This window comes from Nerophis lumbriciformis, linkage group LG04 (genome assembly GCF_033978685.3).
Source record: "Nerophis lumbriciformis linkage group LG04, RoL_Nlum_v2.1, whole genome shotgun sequence".
Taxonomy (NCBI): Eukaryota; Metazoa; Chordata; class Actinopteri; order Syngnathiformes; family Syngnathidae; genus Nerophis; species Nerophis lumbriciformis.
Genome location: NC_084551.2, coordinates 13393716 through 13406379, shown reverse-complemented (window position 1 = coordinate 13406379; position 12664 = coordinate 13393716). Strand labels below are relative to the sequence as shown.

General features: G+C 39.6%; 1 protein-coding gene across 22 annotated transcripts in view; it reads left to right on the top strand.

The window, feature by feature from the left end:
* Positions 1 to 12664, top strand: part of rims2a (regulating synaptic membrane exocytosis 2a) — a 343114-nt gene that overhangs the window by 106606 nt on the left and 223844 nt on the right. For all 22 annotated transcript variants that reach the window (XM_061949203.2, XM_061949186.2, XM_061949179.2 and 19 more), the window contains one exon: positions 7209 to 7498. In XM_061949203.2, coding sequence (XP_061805187.1) covers positions 7209 to 7498 — 290 coding nt within the window. The remainder of the gene's footprint in view (positions 1 to 7208; positions 7499 to 12664) is intronic.

Below are 12664 nucleotides of genomic sequence, written 5' to 3'. Positions count from 1 at the left end.
ACTAAGATCTTCTGAGACCAATCTGTTAGCGGTTCCCAGAGTAAACTCAAATCAAGGGAGAGCATCATTCAGTCACTATGCAACAAATAGCTGGAATAAACTTCCTGAAGATGTCAGACTTTCCCCAACTCTGACTACTTTTAAAACTTGACTGAAAACTTTTATGTTCACATTAGCTTTCAGCTAAATCTTTTAATCTTTTAACTTTGAACGTCCGCACTGTTTTTATTTTTATTGTCTGCATTTGAATTTTGCTTTTACTTTCTTTCATTTCACTTCGTTGTCTGTGAAGCACTTTGAGTCTGCTTTGTGTATGAAAAGTGCTATACAAATAAAGTTGCCTTGCCTTGCCTACCTCTTGCTTGGTATATTTGCTCGCCCCGGTATAAACTAGTTGCTTGCCTAACAGAATTACTATTACGAAATCCAGTGGACACATTTAGAACAGCAGTTTCTTTGATTTAAAAATGCAGCTCAATTTTACACTTAGCAAACTCGTCTCGCGGGCCGCATTCAACCTGTTTGTGTGCCTGATACAGCCCACATGTTTGGAATCCCTGGTCTAGCGTCTCATTAGGCTACTATTTATTTGCCTGAATCAGTGCAGATTTGGGCGTATTTTTAAAGGTTTAGAGGCAAATATATAAGTGATGATGAAAAAAATATTTAAAATGGGATGGAGTGTTTTTTTTCACTCTTAAGAAAAATATTTTTTGTGGTATCATCCAAAACTAATGTAAAGCATCCAAACAACAGAAGAATAAGTGATTATTACATTTTAACAGAAGTGTAGACAGAACATGTTAAAAGAGAAAGTAAGCAGATATTAACAGTAAATGAACAAGTAGATGAATAATTCATTTTCTACCACTTGTCCTTAATAATGTTGACAAAATAACAAAATGGTAAATGACACAATATGTTACTGCATATGCCAGCAGACTAATTAGGAGCCTTTGTTTGCTTACTTACTAATAAAAGACACATTGTCTTGTATGTTCACTATTTTATTTAAGGACAAACTTGCAATAAGAAACATATGTTTAACGTACCCTAAAATGTTTTTTTTTTAAAATAAAACCAATAATGCTGTCAGGCTTGCCCCTGACAGTTTAGTTATGTTTTGGTTTTTCCTCTGTCATTTCCTGTCAACGCTCTTATTTTGGTTATTTCCTGATTGTCTCCCTGAGTGCTGCTTCCCCTCAGCTGCTGCTGATTGGCACCTGGTGTCAATCAGCCAGCTGCTATTTAAACCTGCCTTCCCCTCCAGTCAGTGTTGGATTATTGTAGTGTCTACCTGTCAATGTCGCCAATGATTGTCATTGTCGATGTCATTTCTACTTGTCGATGTCAGTGTAGCTGGATGCGGTAGCGGTAAGCTATATTCTGTAGCTGTTTGTAGCCTGCTGTCTTTTTGTTCCTCGTTTTCCAGTTCCTGTTTCCCTGGCGTCCTGTTTCCTGTTCCTAGTTCCTGGTTTGTGTTTTTTCCTTTATTTTTATGTTTTCCTGGACAAAGCCTGCCATCTCTGCATCTTGGGGTTCGTCATCAACAACTCATTGTGACAGAATAATCCAGCACTGACTGGAGGGGAAGGCAGGTTTAAATAGCAGCTGGCTGATTAACACCAGGTGTGGCCAGGTGCCAATCAGCAGCACTCAGGGAGACAATCAGGAAATAACCAAAATAAGAGCGTTGACAGGAAATGACAGATGAAAAACCAAAACATAACTGAACTGTCAGGGGCAAGCCTGACAAATGCCTTTTTTTGTTGTCTCTTTTATTTAGAAAAGTATCAAAATAATTTTAGTACCGGTACTACAATACTGGTATCGGGACAGCACTACGTCAAACGCATCCCAGCAGTTGGTATTGTGTCGGTTCAAATGTGATTGATAATATAAATCCATCTAATAAAGTAAAAATACAAATAAGGCAGCAAGAGAAGTATCCCACACTTCTCTTTTGTAAAGTAAATTTGTACAACCGATGTGGGCATCTACATCATACTTGCCAACCCTCCCGAATTTTCCGGGAGAATCCCGAAATTCAGCGCCTCTCCCGAAAACCTCCCGGGACAAATATTCTCCCGAAAATCTCCCGATTTTCAGCCGGAGCTGGAGGCCACGCCCCCTCCAGCTCTATGCGGACCTGAGTGAGGACAGCCTTTTTTCACTACGGGAGGACAACAGGGTGACAAGAACTAAATCATCCAGACTAGAGATACATTGTATTATTATGTTTATCTTACCTAAAAATAAATAGATATTTATTAATTAAAAAAAAAAAAAAAAACTAAATACATTTTTACTATATTTTGCTAAAAACATCAAAATTAATTGTATTTTTTATTTTTATTTTTTCTGACTCCTTATTACATCCAGCCATAGAATTTTACATTAAAATAAACATATTTGAAATAATACATTTTAAATTATCATAATAATTCATTTAAAATGACCATATTTAATTATTAAAATAATTGCTTGTTTATCAACAACTTTAGCATTTTATTCACTACATTTTGAAGCTCTCAGAAGCCAAGTTATGTTATATTCCTTAATATTTATTTATGCAAGTTTGAAGTATCAATTATCCAAACACAGTTTTGTTTGCATATTTTCAGGATATATATATATGTATATATATATATATGTATATATATATATGTATGTATGTATTTATGTATGTATGTATGTATGTACTGTATGTATGTATGAAATACTTGACTTGGTGAATTCTAGCTGTCAATATACTCCTCCCCTCTTAACCACGCCCCCAACCACGCCCCGCCCCACCCCCGACCACGCCCCCACCTCCCGAAATCGGAGGTCTCAAGGTTGGCAAGTATGATCTACATCAACTATATGATTTGCCTGGGAAGCTGGACAGGACAAAAAATAAAAAATAAAAATGTGATTGCTCGCCCTCCCTATAGTTTCAATTTGTTTTCATCTGTAGAAAGAGTCAAACTGTGACCTGAGCTACCGCCACCACGGTAGCTTAAACTGCTCAGAAAATCCCCACAGATGTAATGAGTTCACAGACGAGTCCATTTGTGTTTGATTCAAGGGCTAAAAACAGAGGCCGCTCTGATAGTGCGAGAGGCAACATTGAAGTCCTGTTCCTACTAATAACAGTAATGCACTGACTCAGCACCGAGACTTTTAAGGCTTTGCTTGCCAGGGAAGGAGACGTCTATTGGCCAGCTGTGCTGTCAATCACTTGACAAGCGCCTCATCTACACGGACACACTTCCAAATGAGTTAATGTGTTGGCTGTTAATGAGCCAGGTGTGGTCACCTGGATCAGACCAGGGTGACATTCTGTCACTTTACACTGTACCAGAAGGTACTGACCTTTTAGTGTGTGTGTGTGTGTGTGTGTGTGTGTGTGTGTGTGTGTGTGTGTGTGTGTGTGTGCATAGTGACCAGGGCTGCTGTCTGCTGCTGGATTTATGAGGCCAATGTGGTGAGGTGGCTGCTGCGGCTGCAGAGTCCAGCAGATAAAAGCACGGCTTGACGTAGCAGTAAAAAAACCTCCGTCTCTCCAGTCCTTGAAGCGCTTAACAAAAGAAACACGTTGCTTTTTGTCCTTTTTTTTTTTTTTTTCCCTTTCTTTTTTGTCGCACTGAAGATCATTAAATGCAATTGCCTTATATGCCACCCTTACACAGTGTACCTTCATTAAATAATCTTTGCATTCAGTATGTGTGCGGGCTCTTTGCTGATGCAGTACGTGAAGCAGAAAATTAAGTTTAATAGTACGCCAAGCATTCTTGTGAACGAGGGGGGTGGGGGGGGCGTCAAGCAAGTCTGATCAGTGTTGAGAGATGGAGTGAGGGCTCACACACTTCAAATAATACACAAGTAGAATTTACTTTTCAATGATGTAAAGGGCTGCTGCATGTGCACAATAAATCATCATTCACCTCATCGACACAAATGTGTAAGGACTAGAATTCTGTCTCTCTGGGATGAAAATGTCAATCTTGTATTTCATAGTTAATTAGCGGCTTGTGACTTTGTAGAAAATACACTATATTGACAAGAGTATTTGGCCGCCTGCCTTGACTCACATATGAACTTGAAGTGCCAACCGATTCCTAACACGTAAGGTTCAATATGATGTCGGTCCACCTTTTGGAGCTATTACAGCTTCAACTCTTCTGGGAAGGCTGTCCACAAGGTGGCGGAGTGTGTTTATAGGAATTTTCGACCCTTCTTCCAAAAGCGCATTGGTGAGGTCACACACTGATGTTGGCCGAGAAGGCCTGGCTCTCAGTCTCTGTTCTAATTCATCCCAAAGGTGTTCTATCGGGTTCAGGTCAGGACTCTGTGCAGGCCAGTCAAGTTCATCCACACCAGACTCTGTCATCCATGTCTTTATGGACCTTGCTTTGTGCACTTGTGCACAGTCATGTTGGAAGAGGAAGGGGCCTGCTCCAAACTGTTCCCACAAGGTTGGGAGCATGGAATTGTCCTAAATGTTTTGGTATCCTGGAGCATTCAAAGTTCCTTTCACTGGAACTAAGGGGCCAAGCCCATCTCCTGAAAAACAACCCCACACCATAATTCCTCCTCCACCAAATTTCACACTCGACACAATGCAGTCCGAAATGTACCGTTCTCCTAGCAACCTCCAAACCCAGACTCGTCCATCAGATTGCCAGATGGAAAAGCGTGATTCATCACTCCAGTGAAGGCGTCTCCACTGCTCTAAAGTCCAGTGGCGACGTGCTTTACACCACTGCATCCGACGCTTTGCATTGGACTTGGTGATGTATGGCTTAGATGCAGCTGCTCGGCCATGGAAACCCATTCCATGAAGCTCTCTGTGTACTGTACGTGGGCTAATTGGAAGGTCACATGAAACAGTTTGAAACTCTGTAGCAACTAACTGTGCAGAAATTCGGCGACCTCTTTGCACTATGCGCTTTAGCATCCGCTGACCCCTCTCTGTCAGTTTACGTGGCCTACCACTTGGTGGCTGAGTTGCTGTTGTTCCCAAACTCTTCCGTTTTCTTATAATAAAGCCGACAGTTGACTTCGGAATATTTAGGAGCGAGGAAATATCACGACTGGATTTGTTGCACAGGTGACATCAAATGACAGTTCCACGCTGGAAATCACTGAGCTCCTGAGAGCGGCCCATTCTTTCACAAATGTGTGTAAAAACAGTCTCCATGCCTAAGTGCTTGATTTTATACACCCGTGGTATACACCAAGTGATTAGGACACCTGATTCTGATCATTGGGATGGATGGCCAAATACTTTTGGCAATATAGTGTATGTTGGATCTGTAAAGATGTTCACTCTTTAACAGTGGGAAAAGCATACATGCATTCACTAATCATTCCATTGTAGCTCATCGTAGATATTACTTTTTGAAGGGGTCTCCCGAAACAACCTTTTCACTTCCGATACGATACCGTTATTGAAGTCTTGAATATTGGCCGATACGATATTAATATGATACAATATTAGTGCTAATTTTGTTATTTTGTAGTGTAGAATGTTAGAAAAGGCTTGATCAATTGGAATTAATCAGAGAACAATGGTAGGTAGTCACCTTATGACAGATTTATGCTTTTGTATAGGAATGGTAATATATTTTTTTTTTAAAACCAAGCGGTCACAATCATGATACAGTAAGTTTAATCATGTGTATGTTACTGGATACTCGTAATACGCTTGTTGTTCCTTGAAGACTTTTTATCTGTAAGTAGTATGCAACTCTAAATGTTTGATACTTGTTTATGTTGACAAATGTTATGTATTATACTGAGATATCCTTCAATTAAATTTCTTATGTCTAACCCAGGGGTGTCAAACTCATTTTAGATCGGGAGCCACATGAAGAAAAATCTACTCCCAAGTGGGCCTGACTGGTAAAATCACGGCACGATAACTTAAAAATAAAGACAACTTCAGATTGATTTTTCTTTAGAACAAGCACATTCTGAAAATGTACAAATCATAATGTTGTTGCGAGTTTTTTTTTTACACTTACATGTTGCGGTTAATAGTATTCTATCGTTATTGGTCGTTATTTATACTTTCAGAATAAATGATGTCATAATGTTCATCAGTCAACTCATTGGTGTTAATTTTCAATGTATCAAGATAAAATATCAAAATCAAATTACAGGATGTTATTTATGTACCGTATTTTTCGGAGTATAAGTCGCTCCGGAGTATAAGTCGCACCGGCCGAAAATGCATAATAAAGAAGGAAAAAAACATATAAGTCACACTGGAGTATAAGTCGCTTTTTTTGGGGACATTTATTTGATAAAACCCAACACCAAGAATAGACATTTGAAAGGCAATTTAAAAAAAGTTTTGCCGTATATTACTGATGTGTGTGTAAAATTTGGTGAGTTTTGAAGCATGCTAAGGGGGTCAAATTACAGCGCAAAGCTGCGGGAGAATAAATAAAGAATAAGTGTACGTTATATGAGGCATAAATAACCCACTGAGAACGTGCCTGGTATGTTAATGTAACATATTATGGTAAGAGTCATTCAAATAACTATAACATATAGAACATGCTATACGTTTACCAAACAATCTGTCACTCCTAATCGCTAAATCCCATGAAATCTTATACGTCTAGTCTCTTACGTGAATGAGCTAAATAATATTATTTGATATTTTACGGTAATGTGTTAATAATTTCACACATAAGTCGCTCCTGAGTATAAATCGCAAACCCCGGCCAAACTATGACAAAAAACTGCGACTTCTTGTCCGAAAAATACGGTAGTTTGCTCATTTTCCACGACTGGTGAACTAACATGTGGTTCATTTGAATTTTTTTTACATATGTAGCATAATCTACAAAGATACAAAGAATTGCTATTGCGACATCTAGTGGACACATTTAGAACAGCGTTTTTTTGTTTTTAAAAAAAATGTCTGCTCATTTTTATACTTAGCAAACTCATCCCGAACAGGGTCGTACGTTTGACATCCCTGGTCTAACCTGTGCGCTATTGTGCGCTTAGCTGTTGTGTAGCCTGGCATGTTTACCTTTTGTAAATGACTGCTTCTATTGTCAATATCAGAGATTTTAGATGCAAGCCGATATCATCCGACTCTATAGTTTTTTTTCGCTGATATCGGACCGATATCAATATTGTTTCGGGACACCCCTAATAGTAATCAACATGCTCCTTGCTAACATTTCCCCTTCTCTCCCCTGTAGGTGATGTGGGTATGCAACTTGTGCCGAAAACAACAAGAAATCCTCACCAAATCCGGGGCGTGGTTTTATGGCTCGGTGCCTGGTCAGGTGCGGCGTGTGTTTGAAGGCGGGCCGCAGGGGAAAAAGGCCAAACTGCAGGATCCGTCGCTGTACCCCTACCAGGGAGCCTCAGGGGACTTGACACAAGCGTCAGACAGGAGCAGACGTCACGGCGGGCTCCTGCCCAGACAGGCGTCCCTCGACAACGGGTCGCTGCGGTACCCCGGACACGGTGACACACCCGTAGACAGGTCAGTTTCGGAAACAAGCGTGTTTGAAAGAGGTGTTGGGCTGGATAGACTATCTTCTGTGTGTTACAGATGACTTATTATACTGAATAGGGCAAACAACACTATGCAGGAGGGGTTTAGCTGAAATAGAGGACTCTGAAACACTTTGTCGGACTGTGGTATTGGCGCAGATCAATGAGTCAAGGTGTATCTCCTTGCAAGCCAGTCAAGATGCCACAGAAAACAGCTTGTACATGGAGCTCATGAGGCCCATAAAGGGGACACAGACGCTGTATTGGGCACTAACTCAGCAATTCTTTCGCAGTGATCCACCCACACACACACACACACACACACATACACAGAAACACGCACCGAAAACATACGTAGGAAAACAGCAGTGTTCAATACAAAGAAAAAGCATCCTAAATATAAATAGTCTGTTGCAGTGTAAGAATAGTGCTAATCAGAGACTTTAAAAAGATGTATAACATCCAGTGTTGGGCGTTACTGTAACGCCGTTACTATCGGCGGTAACTAGTAATCTAACGCGTTATTTTTTATATTCAGTAACTCAGTTACCGTTACTACATGATGCGTTACTGCGTTATTTTGCGTTATTTTTTATGTAGTATCGGCTAGAAACTGAGAAGATCTGAGTGTTGCAGCGCTGCTGAAGAGGCGACAAAAAAGAGGTGCGCCGCGCGCTGTCTGTGTGTACGTGTGTGTGTGTGTGGGAGGGGGCGTGTCTGTGTCTACTGTCAAGACGTCATGGTGAACCCCGAAGCCGAGTTTCTTAAAATGGAGATATTTTCAATACGTTTCTTTTATCGACCACAAAGAAAAGAACATTTTAGTTCAATGTAAGTTTCAAATATGCTGAAACAGCGACAAAAACAACATGCTTCGACGAAGCTAGTAAAGAGACACACACTTCACCTCCACCTCCAACAGCGGCCGGATTTTAATGAGGCACTGCACACTGAAGGTACACACACTCTGTCAATTCTCTTATATACTCTTTCATTTTAGACTTTTAGAGTGTTTGATTATCACATCACTCTAAATGTTTAGACTATAAAGTTCACAAACCTAAAGAGGGATACTAGTGGGCCAGGCTAATATTTCCTTTTCTCTAAACTAAGTGGGGAAATGTGTAGTGTTCTGGGCTTCAGACATGATTTTATTTCAGAATTCCTTGAGATAAAAAAACGCCTGGTTAGGCTTTATGTATGTAGTGTGTGCCTTTCTTGTTTTACAGCTATGTTGTTATTATGCTGTTTGTTACTTATGTATGTTAAGTTGCAGCTATTTAAAATAGTTTTGTCAATTTGTTCTGGTCTGAAACAAATTGGCCCTTTAAAACATATCTCTGTCTTTGTGTGTTGTATGTAGACCACATTGCTTAGCAGAGTTCAGTGATGCAAATGCATGTCAAGTTGATCAACAGATTGTATTATTCTCCAGTGCAATAACAGTACTAAAATGAAGGCTAAAAGGGCATTAAATGGGGCCTTAAAAAAATTAAAAAATATATATAAGTAACTAAATAGTTACTTTTCACAGTAACGCATTACTTTTTGGTTTAAGTAACTGAGTTAGTAACTGAGTTACTTTTGAAATAAAGTAACTAGTAACTGTAACTAGTTACTGGTTTTCAGTAACTAACCCAACACTGATAACATCATACCATGTTAATGTACTAACTGTATCCAGAGGTGGGTAGAGGAGCCAAAAGTTGGACTCAAGTAAGAGTACCATTACTTTAGAGAGGGGCTATTCAGCTGGTGGCCAAGACCGGCCCGGTAATGACGCCATAGCGGCCCCCGAGTTCGGTTCAAGAGTTGTGAGAGAAACATTTTTACAGTAAATTCCAGTGCTCCTGTTGTACAGAGCAGTGTTTTTCAACCTTTTTTGAGCCAAGGCACATTTTTTGCGTTGAAAAAATCCGGAGGCACACCACCAGCAGAAATCATTAAAAAACGAAACTCAGTTGACGGTAAAAAGTCGTTGTCGCAATTGTTGGATATGACTTTAAACCATAACCAACCATGCATCAATATAGCTCTTGACTCAAAGTAGGTGTACTGTCACCACCTGTCACATCATGCCGTGACTTATTTTGAGTTTTTTGCTGTTGTCCTGTGTGTCGTGTTTTAGTTCTTATCTTGCGCTCCTATTTTGGTGGCTTTTTCTCCTTTTTTGGTATTTTCCTGTAGCAGTTTCATGTCTTCCTTTGAGCGATATTTCCCGCATCTACTTTGTTTTAGCAATCAGGACTATTTCAGTTGTTTTTAACTTTCTTTGTGGGGACATTGTTGATTGTCAGGTCATGTTCTGATGTACATTGTGGACGCCGTCTTTGCTCCACAGTAAGTCTTTGCTGTCGTCCAGCATTCTGTTTTTGTTTACTTTGTAGCCAGTTTAGTTTTAGTTTCGTTCTGCATAGCCTTCCCTAAGCTTCAATGTCTTTTCTTAGGGGCACTCATCTTTTGTTTATTTTTGGTTTAAGCATTAGACATCTTTTTACCTGCACAATGCCTCCCGTTGTTTCCGACATCTACAAAGCAATTAGCTACCGGCTGCCACCGACTGATATGGAAGAGTATTATACGGTTACTCTGCAGAGCTCTAGACAGCCCCGACACTCAACAACAACACATAATTTGCAGACTATAATTACTGGTTTGCAAAAAATATTTTTAACCCAAATAGGGGAAATTAGATCATCTCTCACGGCACAGCAAACTGTATCTCACGGCACACTGGTATAGAGGAACTTGGTCCGCTGTAAACACATTGGCAGATCCTTGCATTGACATTTTAACCTTGCTAGCAAACAGAACACTTGGGGAGAATAAAATATTACCAATATTTACCAGTCAAAATGTGAGTGCATCACCCTTTGTCTGCTTCCCAGGGTTAGACAACTGCGTTAGAGAACAATAATGACATGCATCTGTGGTTTTTAGAGCTGTTAAGATAAAAATTAGGAGATATTGTGCAGCCTGAAAAGAGTTTAAATAGACTACACTCATGACTGAAACACCAATGCTGTCCTTGCAGACACTCTTTGATTTTGTTCCATATTTCTGCACATTGGTAACATGTAAGGCAGTTAACGTCCACATGGGGGCTCCTTCCTCTTTCTTCCTCCAAAGGGAGATGGGATGCATTTACTTATTATCTCTAAACATTTTGGCTTGCAGGTCCGAGTAAAAAGTTCATTTCATTGGTAGATAGGCCATTGTTTGTGTTTTGGTACAGTGTGTTTACTGCTAACATGGAACACAAATGATGTATGGCTCTTTTAGTGTGGAAGGATGCAATGAAGGCCAGAGTGAGATTCAAAGCAAGGTAAATACCGGTAAATAATGAAAAGTACACTGCGGCTTGAGCAGGCAAGGATATTTGAAGAATGAATGCAACTGTGATGTGACACTTTAAAATTTTGTGGACAGGAATTATCTTGCAGTGGCACAAATAATTTTTAGAAACAACAATGTGTTTTGTATTGTTATTTTGGATATACTGTCGCCATAAAGGCTATGTGTTTGTATAGTATTGTGTTAACAAAAATGTTATATATATATATTATTATTATTTTTTTTTTTTGTTGGGTTGAGTTTGAGTTTATTTGGAACATGCATGCATACAACATGATACATCACAATTTCCAGTTTCTCTTTTCAACATGTTCGAAAAGGAGTAGGAAGAAACAGAGCTTATTTAATCCTACCGCTTTTCTTTTACATAACAGTTGCCAGAGGTGTGGACTCGAGTCACATGACTTGGACTCGAGTCAGACTCGAGTCATGAATTTGATGACTTTAAACTCGACTTGACAAAATGTAAAAAGACTTGCAACTCGACTTAGACTTTAACATCAATGACTTGTGACTTCACTTGGACTTGAGCCTTTTGAATTGACATGACTTGACATGACTTGCTACTTTCCCCAAAACCCAAAGATGAAAAAGTTATTCGGGAGCGCTCCGTATTTTTCATTGTGTACTTGTCTATCAGCGTTGCGTGTGTCAGCTGGTGTGGTCTCAGTACAACAGCCAATCAAATTAGATCTACTTTGTTTTCATCACACAGCATTCATCCAATCAAATTGCAGGACAACCAACGAAGAAGACATGTCCAAACCACACGCCAGTGAACAAAAAATGATACCTAAAATAATTTCGTTTGGGTATAAAAATTACGAGGTGGTCAACACAAAACGGTTTGCAGTATGCAACACATGCGGTTCGAAAATTACTGATGGAGAGGCAACAACTTCCAACTTCGTCCGGCATTTGAAGTTGCACAAAGAACGGTAAGTTTTGAATGTAAGATAACGTTTATTGGCTAAGTAACATGACTTTTATTTGCTGTGTAGTTAAATCAGTGAGGCTGTAAACTCACTGCTAACGTTATTGCAAACACGGGAATCTGTTGCAGTTCACTACCTTATTCATAATTTTTGTTCAGTGATTTTTTTAAGCAGGGTTACGTTAGTCAATATATCACACGTAACGTTAGACGACGGTCAGCAGCACCGCGTATTTTAGCCACCTAAAAAAAGACAAAAATAGTCAAATAAAGGTCAGTTAAAATGTATACTATATTATGAATATGTGTACCGTTTTAGCTAGCTTTCTGACATACTGTTGGTTGTTTACCTCAGTGGTCCCCAACCACCGGGCCGCGGCCCGGTACTGGTCCGTGGATCGATTGGTATCGGGCCGCACAAGAAATAATTTTTTTTTTTTCTTTTTTTAATTAAATCAACATAAAAAACACAAGATACACTTACAAGTAGTGCACCAACCCAAAACAACTCTCTCCCCCCTTTTGTTCTGGGCATTGAACATGAAGACTCTTCCTTCACTGTTCCGAGTGGCCATGAGAGTCTTGGCAGTGCCTGCCTCCAGTGCTCCAGTGGAGCGAGTTTTCAGCCATGGTGGCATCATACTACGCCCCCATCGTGCACAAATGACTGACAGACTCTTGGCTAATTTGGTCTTTTGCAAATGCAATGCAGCATAGGGCCCTGACATATAAAAAGTACAACTTTTTTGTTATGTTCACGTATATGTCATGTTTTTTCAATGTTAATACATTTGTACAAATAAGTACATTTGCACTTTATTTTTCAATGTGTTTGTTCTGTAAAGGAATGAGTTAATGTTTAAAATG